Genomic DNA, 24,594 nt, shown 5'->3' on the forward strand with positions numbered 1-24,594 from the left:
GGGTAAGCTGCTCCAGAAAATAATTACATAATTTAAAAAAATGTCCATGCTTGTTTTTTTAATTATATAAAAGTTTTTATTATTTTGTATATTAAATATATATTTTAAAATATCTGATTTCATGCGCGTATATCCTGATAATATCCAGGAGTTCGCATTTTTTCATAACTAAACATTCATTGTAAAGTTTTTAAAATAATGTTTGTACAAGACAGTGAACAAGTCGGTTTTCCTGTAGGAGGCGCTTTTGATAAAACCTAGAGGCGCTTCAGAAACTCCCACAGACCATCGTAGTTATAAAGTGCGGAGAAGTTTGAGAAGACAAATCCTGCATGTCCACGGTTTTCTGGAATATGAAGAAAAGAATGACCTACTTTAGACATCTTTTCATTTTGGTCACAATGCGATGCGTCGTTCAGGGTGAAACAGATGCAATACGACCAGGAAAAGGTAAGTGACTCCATCAAAGAATATTTTATTAGTAAATGGGCATCACCCTTCGATGCATCATTCTGGCAGCGATGAGACTGTATTGAAAATGCCGTGATTAAGTTATATAATAAAAGTTCCTCTTTAACGGTCCTTTCAGTGTTTTAAAGTAATGCAAATTATAGGTCATTCCGTTAAACCGTGACATTGTATCCTATTAGCATGTGTAAACAACGAGATTATTATTGACTTTTTTTTTTAATGAAACAACAAAAATCCAGTAACCAGTGAAACGTCGTTTTGGTCTCCCCATCCATGTTTGCTAATTATGTATTTGTAGGTTTAAGTGAACATTTCATTTCAGTAAAAAGACTTTCCAGGTTATGCGTCAAATCAGTTATGATCATAACTCCCCCTTGATGTACAATTTAATTAAAATAAAACTGTCATAATGACATGATCATCCTATCAGGAGATTTTCCATTGTCTTACTTTTTTATCACTATCTTATATTTTGTAAGGTTTGTTTGTATGGGGAAAATCTTAAATCGAGTTTACTTAGTTTTCTTTACAAAAACCAACTGATTTTTATTCTCTATAATTGTCTTTTAATAAATATCTATTAGTGTCTTGACCTAAAGCTATAACTTTACAGAATACATTTCTGAAATTAAAACATTTATAATTGATAACATTGTTGATGTAATCAAATGATCACGTGTTTGTGTTGTATGCAGTGTCAGGTGTGTTTTGCACTTTTAAAGAGAAGTCATACAGGCCAGGTGATAGCTGGCATCCCTATTTGGAGCCCTTTGGATTCATGTTCTGCATGCGCTGTACGTGCACAGAAGTATGTATCCACCTTTCAGGCCTAATTTACTGTTTTAAGTTTTAAAATGCCATAGCTTTTTAGCTGATCATTCATGAATTACCCATTACTTTTAATGTTGTAATTGTGTGCAAGCACTTGTCAGATGCACATACTACTGTATGTGTAATGTGCCAGTGTTTCTGTCTACTCTCATGTGTGTGTATGTATAGTCTGGTCATGTGAAATGCAACAGCATCAAATGCCCTGTTCTGCGATGTGAAAATCCAGTGACTAACTCACAGCAGTGTTGTCCTCGTTGTGCAGGTATTACACCACTTTTTTTTTTTTTTACGTGGGAGTTCGATGAATTTAATTTATATGCATGATTCTGGTAAATTTTTATTTGAACTGTCTGACTTATGCATATTATTGTTATTGTCATAATCAGATGAGCACAGAACTCCTGCTGGTCTGCGGGCACCCATTAAAACCTGTAGTTATAATGGAAGCATTTATCAAACAGGGGAAACATTTGCCAACCATGAGCTCTTCCCATCCCGTCAGTCGAACCAGTGTGTCATGTGTACTTGCTCTGTAAGTATATATTTTTTGCATTCATTGTTGTTGCATTCACCATAATACATCTCTCACGAATAACTGACTGGCACCTGCAAACATGGGAATCTAACTTCAAACAGTTTAATAGTTTTTATAGTGTCCTGAAAGATAGTGTGAGAGAGCAGGTAAAAATGCAGAATTTCTGTAGCTCAAACAGTGGAGCATAACACTCTTTTGGATAAAATGATCTGCTTTTAAAATGAAATGATAATACAATGCTCAATAAACCATAATGCTTTCACCATTGTCATAACTGCAGATGAATTTCTTAGTTATTCCCCAAATAACTACATAGTTTCAGTAACAGACACACAGACATTTAAAACAACAACAAAGCAATTCAAGTAATAATGTCTTCATTAAGAAAGTTTGGGATTATGGTTGTGATTTTATGTACAATAAATGAAATCATGCATCATAATTAATATTCTTTTAAATGTTTTATTCTTTTTCATTAAAGAATGGAAATATATTCTGTGCATTGAAAACCTGTCAGCCCATTACATGCTCCTCACCAGTGTCAATCCCGGATACCTGCTGCTTGGTGTGCAAAGGTAACAATATATATGCAATTTCTTTTTTCCAATTTAGAGTATTGTAGCCGATTTCTGTTATATTATAGGCTGCTAAAATTGATTTATTTTAGACGAAATTGGATGTTAGAGGCTGTGTTCATATTTTAAGCCCTTTATTGTGGTAAAAAAATTAATAAATGCCATTGTCTCCTTTGAATAAACAGAAAGTGCAATTGATATCAATTCTGCATCATTTGAGGATGGAGGACAACAATTGAACAGAGGAGTTGTATGTATTTTCTTTTTCAAGAGACTCTTTAAAATGTGTTTTATTGTTTCATTCATGCTACTCTTTAATAGGATGATATTTAAACAAGTGCAGTTACAACGTTTGATTTTATATGTCTTGAAACACAAGAGGCATTCTGTGGATCAGTGTGGTGCAGAACATGTCAGGGGTCGCTCAGTTAGGGCCACGCCATCGACTCTCCGGGGGTCTCCCAGAGGCCTCAACCTGCAGACACTACACATCAAAGGAGCTGCTGAAACTACTGTTAAAATTCTTCTGCAGCGCAAACATCAGAGAGGTAAACAATATGGCTTTTCACACTTGAACTAGTTAACCCTGGGTCTTTCTACACCCTGTGTATACTGAAGACGGAATATAGTTGTTAACCCATAGGTAAAAAGAATGCTGCAGGCGTGATGTCAAAACTCAGAGGACTAGTTCGCTAGTGGTTCCCTTAAGATTTCCCTATGGGTTTTTACACTGTAAACCTGAATAAGTTGGCGAAACTCAAAAAAATTGAGGTAATCAGTAAAAAAAAAAGTAAGATAAGAAATTCAAAGTTTAGGTAAACATAATTGGCAGATTTTTGTTTTGTACTCATACATTTGAATTTCTCTTTACTTGAAATATTTGATTAAAGGTGCATTAAGCAACTTTTTCATGTTAAAAATACCCGTTTTCTACCCATACATGCTTAAACAATTGCCTGATGGGCTGAATGAGCCCTTCTCTGATCACTGAGATTGTCTCTATAATCCTGTAAAGTAAAATAAATAAGAGGGATTCGGGCCGGAATTTTAGACTGGGCGTGACGTCATGCGCGTTCACGGCACGCTCACCTGGCTGTCTGGCAGGTTTGTGTATTCGCCGCCATTCTCCGTAGAAGATGGATTCTAAGAGACCGGCTTGTAGTTCATTTCAAACACCAACGCAAACTCCACGTAAGATTAAAAAAAAGAAAACTTTTGTCCGTGAGCGTGCACACTTCTGGCTGCAGTTTCGCTTGCCGCCAGAGGGGGCATAGTTCTGCAAAAACTCAGAGACTTGCGCAATGCACCTTTAAGCTAAATCATACATTTAACAAAAAATTATCATGTAATCTCAAATGAAATATTTTTTGTAGTGGAACTTGGCTAGCTTGAACTAGATAATTCAGTAATGCTATCTTGCTAATTAGTAACACAATGCTTTAATAGCATAGCATAGTAATTTCTGAATGAGTACACTGTAAACCCGAATAAGTTGGCAATTTATTTTGTACTCATACATTTTACTTGTTCTTAACTACAAATGCTTGAGTACACTAATCCATACATTTAACTTACATTTTCTTGTAACCTCATTGAACATTTTTATTAGCATAAACTTAGCTAGCTATAACAAGCTAGTTCAATAAATGCTAACTTGCTAATTTACTATCATGTTAACAATAGCATGGTATAGCACTTGCTTTATGGGTACAACAATATAAAGCTTTTAACATACTTGCTCTCAAACCAAGCCACATGCAACACTTTTCACATGATGGTAAGTCTCCTAAAACCAACATTCATTTCCAACAGAAATTCTTCAAAATTAGCATAACAAAACATTAATCACTACTAAATCTCCCACTTAACATTAATCTTGCACAAAAAAAAACATTTTATTATACACTTAATTTGAGCATTTACTCTCCCTTTCGAGTGCCACAGGTAAAGCATTTTAGTTTGTCTAAATTAAGAGTTCATAAAACTCAAAACAATGTGTCAGTTTTGAAACTCGATAGAAAAAGAAAGTTCTAAAGTTAATTTGATTAAACTAATTTGGTTCGAGTAGGGTAAACTTATTTTATTAAATGAAACAGTTAATTATTTTGAGCAATAGTGTTTACTATAATGGGTTTTTGGGATTTATAAGTAAAATAAGGTCTATGGTAAACATAACTTGAATACATTTTGCTCTCCAACTTAAATTACACACACCCATATCGAAAGCGTGGATTTTAAAGCTGGTATGTTAATTTCATAAAAAACGACAGACCTTATTATGACCGCCGCTAGCGTAGCTAGCGAAAGCGGTCATATAGGGATTGTCAAAGTTTTTTTTTCTGTTTTTTTTCGTCATCTACTGAATTTTTCGTCAACGATACCAGGGACACCGAAACACCGGGGAACATGAAATTTGGTGGGCATGTAGCCCCACTAGACTTTTACGGAAAAATTTCGTTTGGTCCCCGGGGGCCACTCCCCCCCCGCGCTGGGCCCCCCCAAACCCCAAAAATTCAGTTTTTCCTAAATAACTACCTGAACCGTGGCACCGAGGATGAAGACATTTTTATGGTATGTTGGTCTTAAGGGCCCACATCAACCTAGCCCATAATCACTCATTTGTGATTTGTGCCCCTCCCATAAAAAATGAAAATGCAATATTATTCTGCTTTAACCGCCCCTATCTTCAGTTGAGATGTTCAGAACTGCACCATATTTCATGTGTATGATTAACTTGACATCCTCTGGGGGTATCCTCTGCTAAGTGTCGTCGAATTTCATTCATGGGGGGGTATAAAATAAATTCATTTATGTGCACATTTAGTGACTGTACACTCATCGGCCTGTAGATGGTGGTGTTGAGCGAAGGGTTGCTGGTTTAGGATGATACTGTCACACACACACATGCAGGAATACAAACAAACGCAAGCATGCACACGCACAGACACACACCCATACACACACATACAAATCCACATGCACAGACACACACACACACAAACACACACGCGCACACACATGTACGCACGCATACATACACGCACAGACACACACACACACACACACACACACACACACACACACACACACACACACACACACACACACACACACACACACACACAGACACACACATACACAAACACACACACATACACACACACACAGACAGACATGCACATACTACTACTTTTTTGAGGTATATACATAAACACGCAATACAGCCAAATTGCTCCACGTCATTTATTTTTGTGGAAAGCCAATGCAGGCCTGAGCGGCGGTCATATTTTGTACTGCCATGCGGTACATCTAGTTTTACTCATAAATTGAAAAACCCCATTATAAAATCCCATAGAAAAATTTTAAGGGAACCACTGGTGAATTTGTCTTCCGGGTTTTGACGTCATGCACTTTATTAACCCGGGTTAACAACTAATCCTGATTATTTATAAGCTGCTGTTTCACACTGTACATTCTTAAACCCTAGGTTAACGTTCTTATATGCATATTTGCGGTGTCAGTGTCTTTGATTGGACGAGCACATCATGCGATCTGTTTACATAAAGGCTTTAGCATTGAGCATCCTCATATTTTGCATAATGTACTATCAAGTTTATACTGAATGGACTTTTTGATCTAAAGGTAAGAATAAAATGGCCTCCTCTTCACTCCAATTGTTACGCTTCATGTCACCGTTTCACATTTTCCACCTTAAATGCTGAAACATAGCCAACTTTTATATAACACGTAGTGTTTCTGTGATGCACAAAGCATGTGAATATGAGGCATGCGATTGGCTGTCTGTTGTTAAGCATCTAGCTGTAACCGCATCACCATTTTACAGGTTTGGCACCGCAATGTGGAGTGAACACCGCAAAAGCGATGCTAACTCTGCATATAACCCCGGGTAAAAAGCAGTGCTAACTCCACTTCTACATTTCAAGTGTGAAACGTTCCTTTACCCAGGGTTAAAAGCGAGGTTTAGAACAACGATAACCCACCCGGGGTTAAGCACAGTATGAAAAGCCCTTTCAATGCACCACTGATTGGAAATGTGAGGAATTGCTTATCAAAATCCAATAAAGTCATATCCTGTCAAAGTAATGTAGGGTTTCTGACTTTGTCTAAGCTTGTGTGTACAGTGGCAAGACCTATTCTCATGGTGACGTGTGGCACCCGGCGCTAGGGAAGGTCTTGGAGTGCATTCTGTGCACCTGCAGGGACGGCTTTCAAGAATGCAGGCGCATCACGTGTCCCAACCAGTATCCATGCCAACATCCCATAAAGATAGAGGGGAAATGCTGTAAGATTTGTCCAGGTAGGCATATCAGTGTTATCATATTTGCAATGATTTTACTTTAATGTCTTATCAGTGTGTGTTGTTTTTTCTAACTTGCATTTCCAGAGCTCAAAGCAGAGAGCAACAGGACTGAGTGCTATCTTGCTCAGGACAATAACAGTCTCCTGGTTTATAAAGTTGAACCCTCATCCGCTGCTCAGTCGGAAGATAAAGTACGGATGATTGCCATCGAGAGACAAGGAGCCACTGAAGTTGAGGTGCAAGTCTGGAAAACTGTCGAAGGTGATGTTGGTGATTTAAACAAGTTATAATATAGCTAATCATGAGGTTGTTACATTTGTTTGGTAATTCAAGACTATTATAGTGTTAAGCACATAATTTCAATCAGCCCTGGAACAAACTATTGTTGGAGAGCAAAAATAGAGATTCTTTCACTTTTCTAGATTTCATCCAAATTCTTAGTCACTGACCTAGATATGCAATTTTATAAATCTTTGCCAGCTCTCAGCTGCAAGATAAGGTTGCTTATTTTAACTCTATGGCACTAGAATTAGGGCCCGAGGAGCCTATTGGAATCGCTCCGAAATATGATGTTTATTATTGTAGTGTTATTTCTTTAAAATTGTCTTCTTATCTTTGCAGGTGTTTTGCATCTGATGGAGACAGGTGATGTTCAGAAGAAAGACCTCATAGAGCATCCAGAAAATTACATCTTGCTGACCACATTAGATGAGGGTTTGTTTAATTTTGTGCATTTCACCAAATTAGTTCCGCATTAGTTTGCAAAATGTGACATTTAAACATTCAACTGTGTATTTTGATAGTTCAAATTGAGTTTGAATTGACCACACTGAACATTTTAGGTGAATAAAAGGTAAACTTATTCCTCTCCTAATATGTGTTTTAAACAGCCATGAAAAGAGACTACGGACAACATTAAATATTTGAGCTAGGAGTATTTTCAGCTGCCAGGAAATATAATAAGGTAGAGGAGACCAGAGGAAATTGAACGTCTAACATGTAGATTTTTGGTTTCCTTTTTATAAATTTTTCCGTCTAACTATTTCAGTAAGTCACTCTTGATACATTTTCTGTGCATTGGCTGTTTCAGCTTAAATTCTGTGCCAGACAGACAGAGAGACAGGCCTGATTCACACTGTACGCTAAAGCAATCTGTATTAAACTGTCCTTCTTCTGTTTGCATAGACACTTGGAGAAAGTTCAAAGAAGAAGAGGACAAGCAGAAGGACTTCAGTAAGATTAGGAGCTGTGAAGACGGGATCAAGGAAGTGGTGAAGTACTTAAACCCTGAACAGCTGGACAGTCTTTGCACTTCTTAGTCTCCTCCCCGCTCTAACACTGTGCCATCCCAGTCTGACACTCATTTTATTACAAGAAGAACACACACACCCACACTCACACAATGTGCATGTAGTACAAAACCAGATGCTGGCAGCAGGTAGTCTAAAGATCTTGTTTATTACCATGAGTCGGTATATCGCAAGTCTTTATGAGTTTGACATCCCAGAATTCTTTCTTTTTTTCGGAAGCCTTGAGGTCAGGTTGCTTTGATAAATGCACGTTTGGTAAGAAAAAAGTGGGTGAATATATGCTATTTGGGCTGGAAATATGAGGAAGAAAAGGTTTAAAGCGATCCTCATCATTAATAAAGGAAATGATGTATGTAATTTTAGCAGGCATCCACTGTATGTACATAAGAGGAAAAACAAAGGATGATATAGACAGCTTATTGGCCGGAATGCTTTTATAAAGTTGATGTAGGCCACATTTTCCCCCCCACTGTACTTAGTTATTCACTACTCATTTATGTAACATGGGTAAACTAAAAATACACTATTTATTGTAAAGTCAAAGCAGCCAACATCGTCATTATTCCAATAGATCTTTTTTTTTCTGTCTATCTTCTATGCAGAAAATGTTTTGCATTGTAATGTATGTAGCTTGTATATTGATCTGGTTATGTATAACTCGTATGCACTTAAAATGATGACAAATATATTGGGCCGATGACCCTGACTAAACAATATAAAATCGTATTTAGGAGCTGAACGATTTCTTTTTCTATTCGTTTGTAGACTCTTGTTTTCAAAAATAATTATGGCCATGCAATATCTATAAAAGGGGATCATAGGGTTTTTTACATGTAGTTTTTACAGGCTTTTAGGTGTCAAAACAACCATGTACTAAAGCAGGTCATTAGTTCACATGATCATTGATACTGATGAGACTCTTTTCATAATGTTGTAAATCTTTACTTTGAGCTGAAACCAACAATCCGTTGCGGCATAAATGAGTAGAAACCTGTTGCGGCCGGTCAACATGACAAGCTCCTGACATCGTTTGTTCTTCGGTCGTGCTAATCACAATGAACCGAGACGGGCCGCCGAACCCAGATTGGGGCAGTTCAGGGAGTTGTGACTAATATCCCTTCTCTCCAGATCCCAAAAGCCCACTTTCCTCTTCTGTCACAATGAGTCATTGTGCTGGCCGCACACAAAGTGCCAGACGGTGCTGCTCATCTCTCACTGAAGGCCTGACAAAATATTTTGAAACAGAAGCCCCTCAGTTGCAGACCTTAATAGTCACACAATGAAGCTGTGAATTATTTCCGCTGGCTGTTGGATCTAACAGTTTCTGGCAATTTGTTCTCTTTGAACGGCTTTGGAGGGAGGACAAAGGGGATTTTACTGTGCGCTCCTATTTCATTTTCTCTCTTTGTGTATGTTAGTTTAAGGAGATGGTCGGGCATCCCGTTTGATCAATACGCTGGCCGTCGTTTCACAAAAAGAGCCTATTGTTACGTCGAGAACCTTTCAATTCGTTATGTCCGTGTTGATTTGATGGAGTCTGAAATGGCTTTAGCTCCCCGGGGTTCAACACTTGCGAATTTGATTTTAAACATAGCCCTATTGGCACCTTCGCTTTTGGCTAATGGTTGTGAATTCCCAATAAATAGCATTCAGCTATGCATGCTTAGTCTTGGCTCTGGCAATCTGAACAGCTGGGGGCAGTCACTGGGTATAAATCAGGTGAATGGGTCAGTTCTCTGTGTGAGTTTTCCTGCTCAGCTTTGCTTCCCATTGTTGCACATAAAAGTGTAAATGGGAGTTGCATTTTATATTGCTGTGATGTTCTGCAGCTATTTGAAAGGCATCTAGTGCTATTTGCTGTATTACTCTTGAATTTTTACTCTTGTCTGAGTAAGCCATGTTGTAGCACATCCTGAGTGAAGGCAGGTGATAAAACGACGATGTACACTTGAGTAAAAGTACAGATACCCTAATAAAATATTACTCCAGTAAAAGTACAAGTACTCCTTTTTAATTTTACCTATTTTAATTAAATTGTATTACACGTAGAAAGTACTAATAGATGAACCATGTTTATATACTTTGCCCATTTATATATTCCATCTTACAAAAAGGAAAATTAGTGGATGAAGAAATTGATTCATGTATTGGATGTGGTAATGACTCATTTGTATTGATCTGCAAATAACATTTAATTTAATTACCAAAACATACACTTATCAAAACATTAAACTTCAAAATATGAAGTTATTAATGTTTTAAACATTAAAATATCAAAATATACTAAAATATTCAATTCAAGTTACAGAAAATGTAAGTATGACAACAAGTGAAAATAACAAAATATGAAAATATATAGTATTTAAAAAAGATGAAAAACAAAATGCATGTAAATGCGTTGTAAGAAATAGTATAAACATCCAAAATTAAAACAGACAAATTAACAAACAAAAGGAAAGGCTGCTGCAAGAAAATGGTAGAACCCCCATAGCAGATCTCTACAGGTGGTGTTGGGGAGGAGGAATGATAACAGAAGCTTTTATAATCGCGCAATGTGCCAATCTCAGGCTAGTGTATAATATACAGTATATGGTTACGTGGATTTGGAAGTACTTCTGATTGGCTGGTGCCACGGCGTTAGAAGAACCAATCAGTGTTCGGTTAGAGGTTCATGCCTGAACTATGTATATGTCACGCAGTACAAAATATGGTTCCATGCTATGGTTAAAATATGGTTTAAGAACGGTATGCAAACATACCAATTTTATAGATGCATTAATTAATGTTATTTTTTGTTTTTACATGTTGTTACACATTTTGAGTCAGGAATGAACAATTAAGTCCATTTTGACTTGCTCTGACCAGATCATGGAATGTTTAATGAACAGCTGCAATCAGATCAGTCCATTTTGCAATTGTTCAGTGCGATTTGCGAAAATGATTCAACAGGTATTAAAAGAATCAGCTTGTTTGCGAACCAGACATCGCTATTTCGTCTCAGAGAGGGTGACGATTTCCTCAGATCGAACTAAATGTTTTTTTTATCAAATGTAGTGGAGTAAAATATGAAATAACGAAGTAAACGTTTTCTGAAAGAAAAACACTAGACTGAAGTTCAGTAATGAAGTAAAAATGCTTAGTTAATGTCCACCACTGCGAATACGTAATGTTTCTGCCTCTGAACTGCTGCTCTGCACGGCGCCTGCAGATTCACAGTCTCTAAGCAACTGAAACAAGATTCAAAGGGAGCTAAACTGGGTTAAGGTAATTAACTCTGATGGATTGGTTAGCTTTCGCAGCTGATTAAGGTGTTCATGTAAACTGTGAATTAGTGCGCCATCCAAATACTTCAGAAATATGCACTTTTTTTGTTTTGTACACCCTCCTCCCTCTCTCCTTTCTTGGGTTGGCCCTGATCATTTCAGCCAATGATCTGAATCATGTTAAGCAAGCACTGAGCGGCCTGCCATGAACAATCCATGGATCTGCTTTTCCTGATGCCTACTGCTTAAAGTGCAAGGAAACATCATACGATATTAAAAGCACAGTGTTGTTCCAAACCCGTATGATTTCTTTCTTCCGCAGATCAGAAATATTTTGAAGAATGTCCATGCTGTGCTTTTCCATACACTAAAAGTGAATCGGGACCAGGGGCTCTCGAGCTCCAAAAAGTCACACCATGATAAAAGTGCACTAAAATCCAAAATCTCTGATATTTTTGTGTGAGGAACAGACTGAAATTTACTAAAAGATTGTTATGCCTTATGACTGCATGGTCATCATTTACTTTCATTGTATGGAAAAGAGCTGCTTGGATTCTCAATAAATAATTCCTTTTCATGTTTCACAGAAGAAAGGAAGTCATATGCATTTCAAAAAGTACATGATGACAGAATTTTCATTTGTGGGTGAACTATCCCTTTACGATTAATGCTTTACTGAAACTTTAAGGGTATTAGATGCTTACAGTTCTGCAAAAATGAAAGTATTTTGAATATAACTTAAATGTATACTTCTAAAAGGCACTAAATGGAGTGAGAACAGACTGCATAGCCTTTGCCACGGAAAACAGTAATTAAGCCGCATCAAACAATGATGGATGGGTGTCATATGGCCACTTAACTAATGTGACACAATGATGAATGATGAGGTGAAGTGTTTTAGAGATAATCAGGGCTTGGATTCATGCCAACTGTAGCACATGGGAAGTGTTTCGATGCATTTAATGACATTTGCAAAGAGAGCACAGGTTCCATTTGGTAATCTGCAGAAAACATTTTTTAGCTTGATTTCAACAAGACAAATCCAGATGTGAGGCACCTCACACCCTAAAAATAACCCAAAGACATCATGTCCCAAAAAAAGGTGATGCATGCTCTGCCTTTTCCAATCATGTTCTGCATATTTTCCTGTTTTGACAAAGAACAGTGGTCCTTCAGCCAAATGCACTTATATCATCCAGTCAGGCGAGCGTGTGTAAAAATCTGCTTTCAATTAATGCACAATGATTTATTCTTTAAGAGCTCTGCATGAGAACAGTGAGGGGGATTTGATAAATAAATCACTGCTGAATGTTTGAGTTATTGCTGTTTGATGTGTTTTGTTGGCGTTGATCTACAAAGCAAGACTCTCTCGTGCCCGCAAGGTCTGCCCGCACTTAAAAGGCATCTTCAGAGATGCAGATTCTCTGTATTAATTGTTTTACACATAATAAACTTTTATGAGGGTCTGTAAAAAATTCAAAAGAATCTTAAAAAATGACAAAACATCTTGAGTGTATGTTATTCAGAGGAATATGCTTAGTGGATTATTGCAACCACAGTCAGGGTCAGTGTGCAAAAGGAAAGAGGGAGGGGTCACATGGGTAAATATGTAACTAATTAAGATTTAAATGTTCGGTATTGAGCGGATAGTGTTCGTCAAATACCTGAGTTAGGATAGAAAAACAGTAAACCTCCAAAAGCACTGTTGAAAGCACAGATTTTGTCAGATGTTTATTTTTATGAGCAGAAAAGACAGTGGAGCAAAGAATGAAGCACTCAAACAATATTTAATGGCTTTGCAGAGTGCCCAAGGCCATTTTAAATGTAATAATGTGGGTTCACTTGATATATTTTGAAAATGTCTATTGATTTATTCCACCTGGGCTGAAAAATGCATTCTTCTGAGCAGCTATGCAAGAGGAATCTAATTGAAATCGTACGGTGGCCAAGACCGTTAAATCACATGGATGGACAGAACAAGATAGGGAGATGTGAAAAACTGAGGTGTTACACAAATGGATGTGGTAAATAATGACATATGGAATAACGACTTATTTTATGGAAAATAAACCGTTCTTATATTTTATAAAAGCATCTCACCAGATGACGGAGCCTTAAACTCGCCCTTAAAGGGATAGTTCACCCAAAAATTATATTTTTTATTTTTGAGCGAACTAAACTGAAAATTCTGTCATGATTTACTCACCCTTATGTTGGTCCAAACCTGTATGACTTCTGTTGAACATAAAAGATATGTCTATTTTCAGAAAAAATAAAGTCATTAAAAATGACATGAGGGTGAGTAAATCATGACAGAATTATCTTACTAATTCAGCCTGTATTCTCACTGGCAATCAGGCTGGAAATTGGACTTAATTGAATCAAATGTTCCATTATTGCTGTGTATTAGTGATTTAAATGGAAACCAAAAGGATCCAAACAGGTAGCTGAACAAGTGTACCTTTGAAGACTGAAGGTGAACCTGGAAACAGTTACCCGCACTCTCCTGAAGCATCGACGAGCCAAAAGCATTGGCGCATTTTTCCAACACCAGCTATGCAATCGAGCAAAGGATTTTCTCAGACAACGAGGCACCTAACATTTTAAACGGCTGTTTGATAAGGTATCCAGAATGGGCACCTTACCCCACTCTACATAAATGAGAGGCCTGCACGGGTTGAGCTAAGGGAATGAGCAAACACCTAACTGCACAAAACAAACACAACCAAATTGTTTTCCTTCACAGAATGCAGCTGGATAAGGTAATTTAGTGTAAAAACACTTCTTTTTTTTTCATATCAAAAGATCACAGTGACAAAATCTGAATATTTAATACATAAAACAGCCAGAAATTCTCACTTTGCTGGTCTTCATGTTTGAAAGCACAATTACAAATGTTTTACAACAATATAAAGAACACTGTTCTTGTGTTCCGTTGCACACACCCGCTCAGGTCTAAGTTTAGGAGCCTTTCCTCAGGAAAAAAAAAAGTGAGTTTATGGGGAATGATGTCTTGGCACAAAACGCTCAATTTCATGTCTGTGGCACTGGATCAGAAGAGCTTGGACTGATTTTGATGTGCATTTCCAGAGGCATGCCATTCCACACAGTAAGTTTAGTTTTGATAAATGGAAATGTCCAAGATCAACACAACTACGGTGCCAGAAACTGATGTCATTTAGAAATATGAAGCTTGGAGGAGAAAACAACTCGACTCACAGGAACCAAACAAGACAGCAAGTGAAAAATATTGTCTTGACCATTGAGCAGCTTTTTAATGGACTTAATAACTCCTTAATGTCAGAGTAATTTCTGGCTAAAGCACTAATATTTCTTTTACAAGAATATGAATACAAACAAAAAGAAAAATGATTTCAAACTTTTATTTATTATCCAGCAACATTCTAAAAAATGTCCAGACAATGACAAAATAAACTTGTGTAACATGAATTTGCAAAGAAATAGTCAAGTAATGGAGGTTGGCCATGCTTTCGGTAAGGACATCCAGCATGTAAAGTTAAGTGATAGTCAGCAAATAAATGTTGTTCTTGTAGAAGCAGAAATCTACTCCATGTCAATGTCTATGAGGGGCCTTTCATTGACAAACAAGATATACTTCCTCCTTATAGCATCATATGTGGTTCATAGGAAAGTCACTGCTGAAAATGAAGTGCTTAAAAGGAATATAGTTCACCCAAAAATGAAAATTGTCATTATTTCTTCACCCTTGTTATTTTTGTCCCTTCTTTAGAGAGAAATATTATATTTATGTGTGTGTGTGTTTAGGAACAACATGAAGGTGAGTAGTTAACAACGATTTTCATTTACAGGTGAACTATTCCTTTAAAAGTCCATGAAAGAATAAGAAGAATAAATCATTTCTTCTGGAAAAATCCCATAATGGATGGCTGTTTTGTAGATTTGTTAGAGGCAGAGGTCTTCTTCTGACTCTTTTCTTTTTTCTCTTCCTCCCTTTTTCCAAATGACTGCTTGAGTGAGCTTGAGTCCTTGGCTTGACTTTTGGGTTCAGGCTCCTCTTCACTCTCAGAGTAAGACTCGCTCACATAACCCTTCTCGGTCACTAGGAAAACAGATACATTTGATATTTATTGTCAGAGAGACACTGTCAAGAAGCATGTGGTGAACTATATCTTGAATTTATTTTTTCACAAGAGATGTTGCCATACATTTTAGCCTAAAGAAAGTTCCTTAGGTGGCATAATTAATATTAACAGCCTTCTCATTGTTACTGTTCTTATGTATTTAAATACTGCATCTGTAGACAGCACCATACCATTCAGAACCATACACATTTCTGACCTTCATCTGGTCAACCATGTATGCACCAGCAAATAAATAATAAAACAAACAAACATATGCAACGAGTTTTTACCACCATACAATAAAAATGTCCACTTCAAAGAGTTATTGTTCTGAACAGAAAACTGGCATTAAGGAATGTGTAATATTAGACACTGTGCTAAGTACAAAAATAATACCAGAGCCTCGAAGTTCTAGGAATCAAACACAAACATTCATGCTTTTGGTCTTCAAATACAAAGATTTCCTTCGCATGAACAAAGACAAAAATAATCTGGAATAAATAGTTTCAGTTTCTGTATTTATTTCATATAACTTATGATTTACTCAATGATTCAAGAGTTTCTGTCAGGACGCATAAAATGATGTGCTTGTAAAAGGAGAGAGTTCAGTACATTCACGGCTATTTAAAGGGATCTTCCTGGTTAAATAGGAAAGAAAGGGTAAGCATTAAAGGTGTCCCCGACAAAGGATTTACATAGTCGAATCAGAATCGTCAAGTTTTGCCTATAGTCGACTAATAGTCGAATCATGTGCATGTGGGGAAGAGAGGGGCGGGGCTTAACATTTTAAAGACATGATGTACAGAACATCACACAAAGAATAGAAGAAAATGTATAAAAATATTTTGGATCAATAAAACTAAGAAATAAAATAACTGCAAAAAGGCCACACTGCAGACAGGATTTGCATTTCACATGTTGGCAAATCAAATTAAATCGGCTAAATTGTACAGCGCAACATCGATGCACCGAAACTAACAGACTTACAGAATTAAATCAGAACAGAATATACCTTTCTAATAGTAAAAAATAAAAATAAATCAGAATCGATTCACAACTGTGCAGAACAAATGTGTGCAAAATGCCTAAAGTGCAGGCCAGGGGAACATATATTCAAAACACATGCCAAAAATAGTTAAATTAGATAACCCTGAGTGATCAATAAATAAAATTTAAATAAAGAAATGATTAAAAATAACGAAAATATAGCAAGAATTGTCAACTTTGTCTTTTTAACTGTAGAGACAGTGGAGTTCTTTTTTGCTAAACATTTTCACAGCATCCAAAAATCAAATTAGAACGGGCAGAAATGTTCTGAAATCACTTTTATGCTACCCTACCTGAAAAAAATCCAGTCTTTCACTCTGCCTGTGTCCGTTTGAGTCTTTTCAAATTGTGGAAAAAGGACATTCTAAAACACTTAAAAGTGAAAAACGCTTAATGTCTTAATGTAGGTCATGTTAAAAGATCAAATTCTGTACACATCTTTTTGATAAAGCATACTATATAGCCTACAGAAAAGCAGATGAGCGCAGAATATGAACGCAACACGTTTAATAATCTTCCTCCCATAGAAAACCAACTTGTTAACGTTGGCCGGCAGAAGTGCGATCATGGTTTTCCTGATGCTAAATCCTGCCTTGGAGAATATCCTTTCTGATGGTGTGCATCCACACTTTAGATTTTCTTATCCCAGACATGGTTAAAGATTTAAATCCCTGCTGCAAAGATGCTCCTCTGTCGGTCACGGATCATGGAAAGTGAAACTTAAATCTCTCAAAGAATTTATTCACGCTCACGCACGTTAAAAATATTTATTAAAAGCCTCTTTCTTTTTACAATTTTATTTATAACATTATAATGATAGGCTGTATATTAACTTTCTGGCAGAAAACCGGTTGTTCTATGTGAAATCAGACATTGAGCACCTCCATATAGCCAAAATGGCATGATCCTTGTTTAACACCACTGCGAAGATTCGACTGTGAGACTGGTAATCAATCAGGCTCCTCCTATCAAAGCATCGAATCTTCGAATATTCGGGGTCACTCCTAGTAAGCATAATGCCAAATTACACAGTTTATGCCTTAAATGGGCGTAAATAGCTGCCTGCACACTGCATTTACAAATATTTTTTAAATATTTGTTTTGTTCAAACATTGCCGTTTCTTTTGCTATAGATATTTATTTTAAATTTCAGAATATAAAGAAATTTTATTTGTTATTAATTTGTTTATTTTTTTTATAAAAAAAGATAGCAAAAAAAAAAAAGAGATAAGAATACCGTTAAAGTATCGGATTGATAAGCAGAATCGTAAGAGTAGTAATACCATTAAAACCTTAATGATACCCATCCCTACTATACAGATGATGATGATGTCTTACTCTTATCTGTATGACCATAAATTATGGATTATTTTAAGTTGTTTCTGCTGTTATAAGGAAAAAATTCAAATGGTCACACAGTAAATAAATATAAAACGAAATGTATATTGCAGCACAGGGTGAAGTCCGTATATACATTAACTACGATTTGAGACACATAAATGTAAATTTAATATAAAACTATGTAAATGGCGCTCTGTGGCACAGCAGGATTTTGAACACGGTCCTGAGCCGCCGCGGACAGACGCCGCCGGTGTGTGTACTCTCATAGAGAATAATGTGTTCGAATTTAAAAGACGTGGCGCGGCACTGCGCGGCGCTGAGCTGCGCCTCCGGTGTGCGACCCCCTTCACACTCTCGCAAACACACACAACGCATCAGCTCTAGCATTGCTAACTTGTCATCACAGCCTGTTCATTATCAAACTAAAATACAATTACCGGTATACTTTTTTTTTTTTTTTTTTTACCATGCAGCAAACGTTTGAAAACATCTTGTAAAATTACCTTAAGCTTGACTTAAATGACTTTTTCAACCATTTAACTGATAGTATTAATCTGTCAAAATTCTTACTGTTGTTTAACGGTTACCCGATTAATTATGAGTATCCTCACTTTAAACCCTTGATGTCTGTGTCCAGCACAAACTTACCAGTTTACTGAGTGCACTGTTGGCTAGAGTTTACTTCCTTCATTAATGTTTTTAACTATTTTGGTATTTGTGAAAAATACTATAATAGGATTACAGAATCAGAATCATCATATATATCAGCCATTGGACACAATGCTAAGATATAGGCATCTGCCATTAAAAAAAAATCCATACAGGTTACCACTAATCAAGACAATGGATAATGTCAACTGAAATTATACTTACCAAAGGAACCATCTTCATCAACAAATGTGTGAGACTTCAAAACACGCCTCCTTTTCCTCCTCTTCACCTCTGAGCTCTCCTGAACATAATTAAATGACAATATTGCTTTATGTAAAATACAAGTGAGATGTTTGTGTTGTAAATTAATGTGACCTGTATTTCAATACAGGTTAGTCACAAAGGAAATAGCACACATTAAGTTTTTTCTTTCCTTGCAAAAAAATACATTTTGTTCAATGGCAAACTTGGAATGACCATCAGTGAGTTTGGTTATCTATCAGCAGGAGCTTAATACCCATGCTAACCAGGCAAACCTTGACCCTCTTGTTTGAGTGGCTTGGCATGTCTTGGTCAACAAATACCAAAATAAAATAAATAAAAGTGTTGGTGATGCTTACTTGGTGTGAAACAGGCTCTCTCTTCACTTGTTTTTTGGGGCTGGGAATCTGTTTGGTTGGCACAGGTGGAGAATCTGGCACAACTGGAAGAGGAAAAGAAGAAAAGACAGATCACATACATACATCAGATATATATACAGACAGAGGAAAAGAGAGAATGAGAGAAGAAACACAATGAATGTTATCAATTAGCTTTTGTTTGTCAGAGAACAATTTTGATATTTTATTCAGCACTCTGCCCAGAGGGAGAACCTATTTCTTTGTTTTTCTTCATTTTGGGTCACAGAACGCCTCATCTGGATTGATTCAAATCCACCAAGCATGACGTGAGCCTGTTTTTTTTTCTTTCTTGTTTTCCCCCTATCTCTTTCATACCTTCATCATCACTGCTGTCTGGTTGGGGCTTCTTTATACGCCGTCTCTTCTTCTGCTGGTTATCCATTTTCTCATCATCACTGTCCACAACCTCAGGACGCTTTGATTTACTTAGAGAAAACAAACATATTTTAGCTCACATTTTTGAGGACAAATATAACACAGGCCATAAAATCCAGACTCTTTAAGGAAATTGATTAAACCTTTAAATGTAGCATTATTTGCAAAATAATGGCTGTGTTTATACTGTATATTTATTTTGTATATATAGCCTACTACACACAGACACACACACACACACACATATTTACACACACATACAGCTCTGAAAAAAATTTAGACCACTGTAAAATTAGCAGTTTCTTTGGATTTACCATTTATATGTATGCGTTTGAGTACATTTTTTATTTTATTTTATTCTATAAACTACTGACAAACGGAAAAAAAACATTGTCATTTAGAGCATTTATTTGCAGAAAATGACAACTGGAAAAAAAAAAAAGAAAAAAAAAAAGATGCCATGTTTTGAGACCTTGAAGAATATTGCAAAACAACACAATACTGATGCTTTAACTTCAGAAGTGTTAAGAAATCAATATTTGGTGGAATAACCCTGATTTCCAATCACAGCTTTCATGTGTCTTGGCATGCTCTCTATCAGTCGGTCACATTGCTTTTGGGTGACTTTATGCCACTCCTGGTGCAAACATTTAAGCAGCTTGGTTTTGTTTGACAGCTTGTGACCTTCAATCTTCCTCTTGATCACATTCCAGAGGTTTTCAATGGGGTTCAGGTCTGGAGATTGGGCTAGCCATGATAGGGTCTTGATCTGGTGGTCTTCTAGCCACACCTTGATTGGCCTGGCTGTGTGGATTGCAGAGAATATAAGCAAAGTGGTGTGACACTCCACTCAATATTCGGCTCTATGCCAGAGCTCACTGCCCGAGTGAACGCTCCACTCATCCACCTGCTCACGCTCACCGGTAAAACGACATTCGTTCAAATCCTCGCTCATTAAATTTCTCTGTACTATGTCTTTCTGTTTGTAACACTTGAGCAGTTATGATATTTGTGGCTTTAAAGCAATATTTTATAATGTAGTAGGCTATAAATAAATGTGACAATTTGAACTATCCGACATATCCACATCACTATGATCAGATGATTTTTTAACTGCTGTTTTCTCACCGCTGTTATTTTTGTTGTATGTTTATTTTGCTATTGAGAGGAAAGCGTGCAGCACATATTTACATATTCGTTTAAACGGCGCTCTCATCAGTGTGGCTGCGGGATGTTCGTTAACAGTGTATCACTGCAAAGGTATTTCAAACTTCTTTTTATCCACAATCAAAAAACGAAAAAAAAAAAAAATTTGCTGTTAGTATATTTACAAAATGAATCTTTGCAATCTCAGTTTCTCCACACTCCTTCTTTGCTCTTAACTGTGATGTTTACTGTGCATTTAGGCTATGTACAAGGTTTGCAACTTCATTAAAACAATATTTGAACTCCAGAACCTTAGACCTATTGCTTATTTCACATATTCTCTAACCAGCATATCACAAAGAGCATTCTGGGTTGAGACTGCGGACTGAGCGAGTGGAGCAGAATCTTCAGAAAGTCGTGCTCAGCTCTGGAGGAAATTTTACTACTTCACACACATGCCCTGATGGCATGGAACAATGTCTTGCACGATAAAACATTGTCAAAGCAGAAGTAAGCAAGTTTTTTCCAGGAATATAGAAACAAAAATTTTAACTTTACTCAAACCCATACATATAAATAGTAAATCCAGACACTACTAATTTTGCAGTGGTCTCTTAATTTTTTTCCAGTGCTGTGTGTGTGTGTGTCTGTATGCATGTATATTTTAGGGGAAAAAAACTTGTAAAGCTTACTTCCGAGTGTCTTTTGATTCAGCTTTCAAAGCACTGGACACCTTAGATCGTTCCTCTTTAATGGCAAACTCAGATTTGGGAGACGGCTGTGACAGTTTCACACTTGCAGCAGTCGATGCTGCAGGGTCGCCGTCGGTCTCCTCTTTGATGCTTTTGTTGGGTTTTTCATCTACCTTTTCTAAATTTTAAAGGAAAACTTTTTGTTTATTGCTGTACGTTATGGTTTTTTAGGTCTTTTGATAGTTGAAGACAAAAAAACAGCACAAAAAAAAAAAAACACTCACTTTGGGCAGGCTTCCCAAAGAAGTTACTCATAGGGTTCGCTTTGGAGGCCGGTTTGGTTTTTGAGGTTTCAACCTACGACATATGAAACCATTATACATTTTTACACACAATCTTGTGTCTTCAACCTTAAACTATAGAGTTCAACACTTACCAGGGAAGAATCATCTTTCTGCTCTGTTTTCACTTCCTTGCTGGATTCTTGACTCTTAGAAGCATTTTTGCTTGCAAACATTCCCATGATGCCTGTTGGCTGCTTAGCACTAGGTTTTGAGGTAGCAGAAGTGTTTTCATTCAAGCGAGGTTTATTGATTTCCTTCTCCACTGGAGGGACCAAAGCCACCTCCTGAGTTTTCTGCAGCTCGACAGATGCCATGGGGACCGCCGCAGCACAACGTATAGCGCTGTACCTGACAAAAGAGGAGAAATATCGGACGTGTCAGTACTTTAGTGGAGGGATCGCTCATATGATGCATGCATACAGGTTATATGAGGATCACTTACTTGTTGGAGTTCTTTAGGTTCTCCTTAACAGCATCGTAATCTGTACTGTAAAGTGGAGAACTATCCTTCAGCTCCGCTCTCTGCACACTGTAGACATGCACGCTGATTGTCACATCCATCTTTGCTTTAACAGCTGTGAAAGAAAAAAAAAAAGAAAAAAAGATTCTCAACTGAAAAATTTAAATAGAAAATTACATGAAAACACTTATGGCCTGAAATTTCCCTTGGGTTACCGCTAACACAGATTTACATAATATTTGAAAATATATATATAAAATCACCCCCACAAACAATTAAAATATATGTAAGCTACCACAGAACGACATTTCTGAGCTAAGAATTATTGAATTTATAAAATGCTATTTGTTGTAATTTACAGATACAAATATGATAATCTTACCGTCAAGCTTGTCCTCACGTACTACTGACACTTTATGGCACTGAAAGGAAAGGGAAATATTCATGGCAGATCTTAAAATAATGTTAATTCATTTGAAGCAATGATCAAATCTCAGTCCTTACCGTACTGCCATTCTCAACAAACTTGCCAGATACAAGGTAGGTGGCATGAAGGGGAGTCCCTGAACTTTCCCTGCGTTTCTGCTCCAAGTAATGATACAACATTCTGCAACAAAGTGACATGAACACTAGTGACTCCAACATTTTATTAAGAAGCAAATGTATGCTTAAATACATTGAAAGTGGCATGAATGGAAAGGACAGGACTTACTGTTTTGCTGTGTTCACGTGGACTCCAAGAGTTAAACTGAGCCATTTGTAGGTGACCTGCAAAAAACAAAATATAAATGCTGATTTGTAGTTAGTCGTATGCTTCTCATGCTACCTAAATGCAAAATAACGTAGTAACGTTACGAGTTCTTGGTTCGATAAAAGAACCGAATCATAACTACAATTCTGTCGGAAATCAGACTGCACTGAAGACAACCCGTTAACGGAACCGAAGGTCATAAAATCAGTCGGTCATTTGTATTGGTTCCCAACTCTGGCCAGTCAAGTAAACAAGCACTCAACCACAGCATCCACATGTAACGTTACGTCATGCATATTGGTATCTCAACTGAAATTTCACATTTACAAATGACAATAGCGATCTCGTTGTGAAGAATGACTTACGATCTTATTTTGATCATTCACAAATTCATCAATATTGTCTAAATACAGGTCATCCATATCCATATCCATATCCGGAATGACTTGGTTGCTGCTAGTACAAGTTGTGATTGAAAGAGCTGCCAAAAGCGGGAACTGCTGCTGGACCGTATTTACTTCCGGTCATGTGGGCTAGAGCGTCCAATAGCAGCCAGAGGTACTACTGTACTACACACTTTACAACAAAACATGTGCATTAGCTTTTTATCATCCTTACGCGACATATTTAATCATTTAATGTTCGCGCGAGTACGTTTGCACCGATTTAATTTGCTTTCAGTTTCTTGTATGTTTGTGCGACTTTTGTTTATAAAATATTGCAGGAGCTCTTGTAACACTTACAACATTTTCGGATGTCTGTCATATCCATAGGGTCATATCTGACAGATGTCAGATCGTATGTCTGTCATGCCTATGAATAGCTTACTATTATAAACAATGCAACACGCAGTGTTCTATAAGTATGACAGTGGTGCCTATTATAAGTTTCAACATTTTATTGTAGCTTATCTTATTAAATTATCTTTAATTTATTGAGAGGTATTTATACTTTTATTTTATTTAATTATATTTAATAATTTATTTTAAGTTATAACTTTATTTAAGAATTTATTATTATTATTAGGCTATTCATGTTAATTATTTAAAGTTATTGGTATTTTGGCAAAAACTGTGGTTACCGTGGTATAGATTTTTTCTATGGCATTGTTTAAAATAGTTTAATTTGCTGTTTCAGCAAAAGTCTGTCAGAAACATAAAATATTTTTCTCGAAATAGTTAACTGAACTCATTAGTGTAGTTTCTCAAATGAATGATATTACCTGTGCACACACATAGGCCCAAGTATCCACCTTTGGTTTCAGTTCAAGTTGACAGTTGACAACCACAGACTTATTTATTTATTTTATTATTATTATAGTAATAATTGTCTTCAAGGACTATTACAAAGAAGAAGAAAAATTCACAGAAAGTTAAACAGTAGTTTATTAGTTGTATTATTCCATCAGTGCTGTTAAATATGCAGACAAGATAACAGTTTATTAAGTTCTTCTTAACATGATGATTTGAAATCCTTGATCATCTGATGTTATTTGATGACAATCAGTGTTATATACACAACCGTTTAATATGTCAATCCTTAAGGCATCTCTGACACATCTCTTCATGTACATTATTACAAATTAAATATGTAGGCGTGTGATGAGTTAAAACACAGAGAATTATCATAGGTAAGACTGGATTCACATGGTGGACTTTTGAGGAACTTCTGCCACATCATTTTCAATTATCAAAGAAA

General features: G+C 36.6%; 2 protein-coding genes across 2 annotated transcripts; one reads left to right on the forward strand and one right to left on the reverse strand.

The window, feature by feature from the left end:
• The first annotated feature begins 100 nt into the window (after nt 1-100).
• Nucleotides 101-10,037, forward strand: chrdl2 (chordin-like 2). The gene is made up of 11 exons (XM_082141185.1): nt 101-450; nt 1,167-1,279; nt 1,471-1,564; nt 1,689-1,834; nt 2,319-2,412; nt 2,598-2,662; nt 2,792-2,960; nt 6,542-6,730; nt 6,818-6,994; nt 7,355-7,447; nt 7,919-10,037. The coding sequence occupies exons 1-11, from the start codon at nt 333-335 to the stop codon at nt 8,050-8,052; spliced, it is 1,392 nt and encodes a 463-aa protein (XP_081997311.1). The 5' UTR covers nt 101-332; the 3' UTR covers nt 8,053-10,037.
• Nucleotides 10,038-14,675: 4,638 nt separating this feature from the next.
• On the reverse strand, nt 14,676-23,408 carry pold3 (polymerase (DNA-directed), delta 3, accessory subunit). The gene is made up of 12 exons (XM_082142101.1): nt 23,262-23,408; nt 22,858-22,913; nt 22,650-22,752; nt 22,528-22,567; nt 22,128-22,260; nt 21,778-22,033; nt 21,626-21,698; nt 21,342-21,519; nt 19,444-19,553; nt 19,069-19,151; nt 18,671-18,749; nt 14,676-15,387 (listed from the first exon to the last, which is right to left on the reverse strand). The coding sequence occupies exons 1-12, from the start codon at nt 23,328-23,330 to the stop codon at nt 15,182-15,184; spliced, it is 1,386 nt and encodes a 461-aa protein (XP_081998227.1). The 5' UTR covers nt 23,331-23,408; the 3' UTR covers nt 14,676-15,181.
• Between the last annotated feature and the right edge of the window lie 1,186 nt (nt 23,409-24,594).

Source organism: Leuciscus leuciscus (genome assembly GCF_965113295.1).
Source record: "Leuciscus leuciscus genome assembly, chromosome: 16".
NCBI lineage: Eukaryota > Metazoa > Chordata > Actinopteri > Cypriniformes > Leuciscidae > Leuciscus > Leuciscus leuciscus.

What these genes read in the sequence shown, in the direction of transcription:
- chrdl2 (XM_082141185.1), top strand. Translation starts at nt 333, where the DNA reads ATGTCCACGGTTTTCTGGAATATGAAGAAAAGAATGACCTACTTTAGA. An exon ending in GTGTTGTCCTCGTTGTGCAG is followed by an intron (nt 1,565 to 1,688) that starts GTATTACACCAC and finishes TGTCATAATCAG; the next exon opens with ATGAGCACAGAACTCCTGCT. An exon ending in GCTGACCACATTAGATGAGG is followed by an intron (nt 7,448 to 7,918) that starts GTTTGTTTAATT and finishes CTGTTTGCATAG; the next exon opens with ACACTTGGAGAAAGTTCAAA.
- pold3 (XM_082142101.1), bottom strand. Translation starts at nt 23,330, where the DNA reads ATGGATATGGATATGGATGACCTGTATTTAGACAATATTGATGAATTT. An exon ending in GAGAGCCTGTTTCACACCAA is followed by an intron (nt 18,750 to 19,068) that starts GTAAGCATCACC and finishes AATTATGTTCAG; the next exon opens with GAGAGCTCAGAGGTGAAGAG. An exon ending in TGATGAAGATGGTTCCTTTG is followed by an intron (nt 15,388 to 18,670) that starts GTAAGTATAATT and finishes CTGTTTTCCTAG; the next exon opens with TGACCGAGAAGGGTTATGTG.